The sequence below is a fragment of the Brassica oleracea genome, chromosome C8 (genome assembly GCF_000695525.1).
Source record: "Brassica oleracea var. oleracea cultivar TO1000 chromosome C8, BOL, whole genome shotgun sequence".
NCBI classification, from domain to species: Eukaryota; Viridiplantae; Streptophyta; class Magnoliopsida; order Brassicales; family Brassicaceae; genus Brassica; species Brassica oleracea.
In genome coordinates, this window is record NC_027755.1 from 13,982,913 (window position 1) to 13,985,648 (window position 2,736).

A 2,736-nucleotide genomic window follows, 5' to 3' on the forward strand; every position below is an offset into this window, starting at 1 on the left:
TTATTCCATGTAAGATACTTAGTTAAAACACACAAACATTTACCAACTATCTTAGTTAAAGATACATATATTAAAAGTTTAGAGAGGAAAATACTCACATCAGTATCATGGATGGATGCAACTGTTTCTCTTTAAAAGTGTCAGCAACTGGAAAGTAGAATAAACAGATACTTCCTCCGTTCCTAAAAGATTCATGTTTTAGAATTTTCATATTTTTTAATAAAACATATTAAAACTTAGCTATAAATGCATAGTTTTTTGTAATTTTATGTTTCTTATATTTTAAAACCAATAGGATTTAAAAAAATGCAATTAATGTTCTTAAACTTCACAATTTTTCATTATTAATTGATAAAAATTACATTGAAAATATAAATATGTATCTTTTTAAAACATAATTTTTCTCTAGAATATGGATCTTTTAGGAACGGAAGAAGTACATAAGAATTGGCTAAGAGTAAACATCTTCAAAGTAAACAAGCCAAACATCTAAGAACATAACACAATAAAACATAAACCTTCGACCATAATAATGAATAAAACGATTCTACGTTCATAACAAAAAAGAAAACTACAGAACTGAATTCTATAACGTCTAATCTCACATGTGCTCACTGACAAAAGCTTTGAGATGTTTAAACGAAGATCCTCCTTCCTTCACAGTCTCCGCCGCTAAATCTCTCCACCTCGCCGCGTTTCCTCTAAACTCCTCCGACTTCTCCTCCATCACTTCCTCAATGCACCGCCGTATCTCCCCACTCTCCACCACAACCTCTGCATCTTCTTTCTTTTCCATCACTCTCACACCTGTCCTCCAACACTCTTCTAGAAGCTTTGCATTCGTCATCTGATCAGTCCACTGTGGAAACGCAACCACCGGAACTCCCGCCACCAAACTCTCCAGCGACGAATTCCACCCGCAATGCGTCACAAAACAACCTATCGATCTATGCTTCAAAACCCTAAACTGATCGCACCAAGAAACCACCATTCCTATCTCATCCAGCTCTTCTCTGAAACTTCTTGTGCTCTCCTCTTCGTTCTCTTCCCTATCTTCTTTACTTGTGTACAACTTATCCGTAATCACCCACAAAAACGGCCTCCGACAATGTATCAACGCCTTGCAGAGCTCCACAATCTGTTTCTTTCTCAACACGGCAAGTGTTCCAAAAGAAATATACAACACGGTTGAATCCGTTTTTGTATCCAACCACTGTATGTATTCAGCGCCTCTCTCGGAGTCGGTCCTAGATGTTATCAGTGGACCGATGGGCAGAATCTTGAAATTATCAAGAACCGAGCTAAAAGCTTCTTGTTCAAGCTCTTGGAAACTATTGACAAGGATCTTAGGGTTTTCCTCTTGCTTCAGCGCCTCTATCTGTTCTCGAAACGCCGGTAGGAGAAACGAGTATGTGTTTGCAGGGACGATGAACGTGGGAAGATCACGGAGACGGAACTGTGGCAACGAGGGTAACTTAATAGAACCAGAAGGGTCGTTATTAGCCATCTCTGAGATTGCATCTGCGTAGCCGTTAAAGTAGTGATAGAAGATGGAGAAGACAGTTACGGGCTGGACCCAGAGAAGAGCAGACGGGATGTGAAACTCACGCACCAGCTCAGCGACCCAAGTGAGGAGGATGGTGTACACCACGCAGGTAAAAGGCCGGTTTTGACGCCGGTTATCTTCGATTAGTTCGGTTAAGGTTTCTCTGCCGCGTCTTTTCATCTCAGACATGTAACGTCCTGCAGTGTCTTGGCGAGCTTTGTCCGAGGAAGTGGAGGACTTGAAGCCGTCATCGTGGCCATCAGAGTAAGTGGCGAAGATTAGGTTTTCAGGGACGTTTTCTTTGGAGAACATACGGTGGTTATAGGCGGAGATAGGGGCAGCGAAGGTGACTCTAACTCCGGCTATTGTTCCGGCGAGGCGCTTGGCGAGCTCGAGAGATGGGTTGATGTGGCCTTGTGCTGGAAATGTCACGAACAGAAAGTGTGGTCCGGTTAGTGATTTTGGTGAATCATTATTGTTATCCATTTTCTTATATTTTTGGTGTTGTAGTTAATGGAAAGACACTATACCAGTTTAGACTTATATAGAGATTATACCGACACAGATCTAAGTGATAAAAAGTATACTGTGAAAAAGGGACAACCCCACTGAGTGCATTGGACAGCTCAATTTTGTGACGTTAGTGATGACGAAAACTCTCAAAGATAGTGTGGATTCAGTGGAGGCAAGTAGATGACAATTTGTCCTGTCCTACTAACTTATTGATATAAAACGAACGTGAACATTCAACTTAAAATAATATAAATACATTTTTGTAAACATTATATGACAATATTTTTCAATCCTCTAAAAAGACAGAATTGGAATCTAGTATAACCAAACTACAACCCTTTACTTTGAGAAATCAAAACACCGTAGAAGTTACCGGAGAAGTTATTTTGCAACTGATAACATAATATGCGGCGGTCACGAAGAATATGATACGTCGTAATATGTGATGCGATAATTATTAGCCGAGATATGAAAAACCAAAAGAAACTGTTACACATGTTGTTTTTAATACCAACCAATTTTATATGCATTTTCTTTATCAACAACTCCGCCTACTTGTAACACTTTTTCGCTACCGAGCATTTATGCCAGTATGAATTATTTATTCTAGAGGAAGAACATCATCGTGGATAAAAATTTGGACATGAATCTTTATCCCTGAATAATCTGGTATATTT

The 2,736-nt window shown here is 39.3% G+C and overlaps 1 protein-coding gene across 1 annotated transcript; it reads right to left on the reverse strand.

Moving 5' to 3' along the window:
- Positions 1-486: 486 nt before the first annotated feature.
- Positions 487-2,059, reverse strand: LOC106308125 (UDP-glycosyltransferase 75D1-like). Its single transcript, XM_013745256.1, has one exon. The coding sequence runs from the start codon at positions 2,030-2,032 to the stop codon at positions 602-604; it is 1,431 nt and encodes a 476-aa protein (XP_013600710.1). The 5' UTR covers positions 2,033-2,059; the 3' UTR covers positions 487-601.
- Positions 2,060-2,736: the final 677 nt, after the last annotated feature.

Coding starts and splice junctions, on each gene's coding strand:
- LOC106308125 (XM_013745256.1), bottom strand. CDS start 2,032: ATGGATAACAATAATGATTCACCAAAATCACTAACCGGACCACACTTT.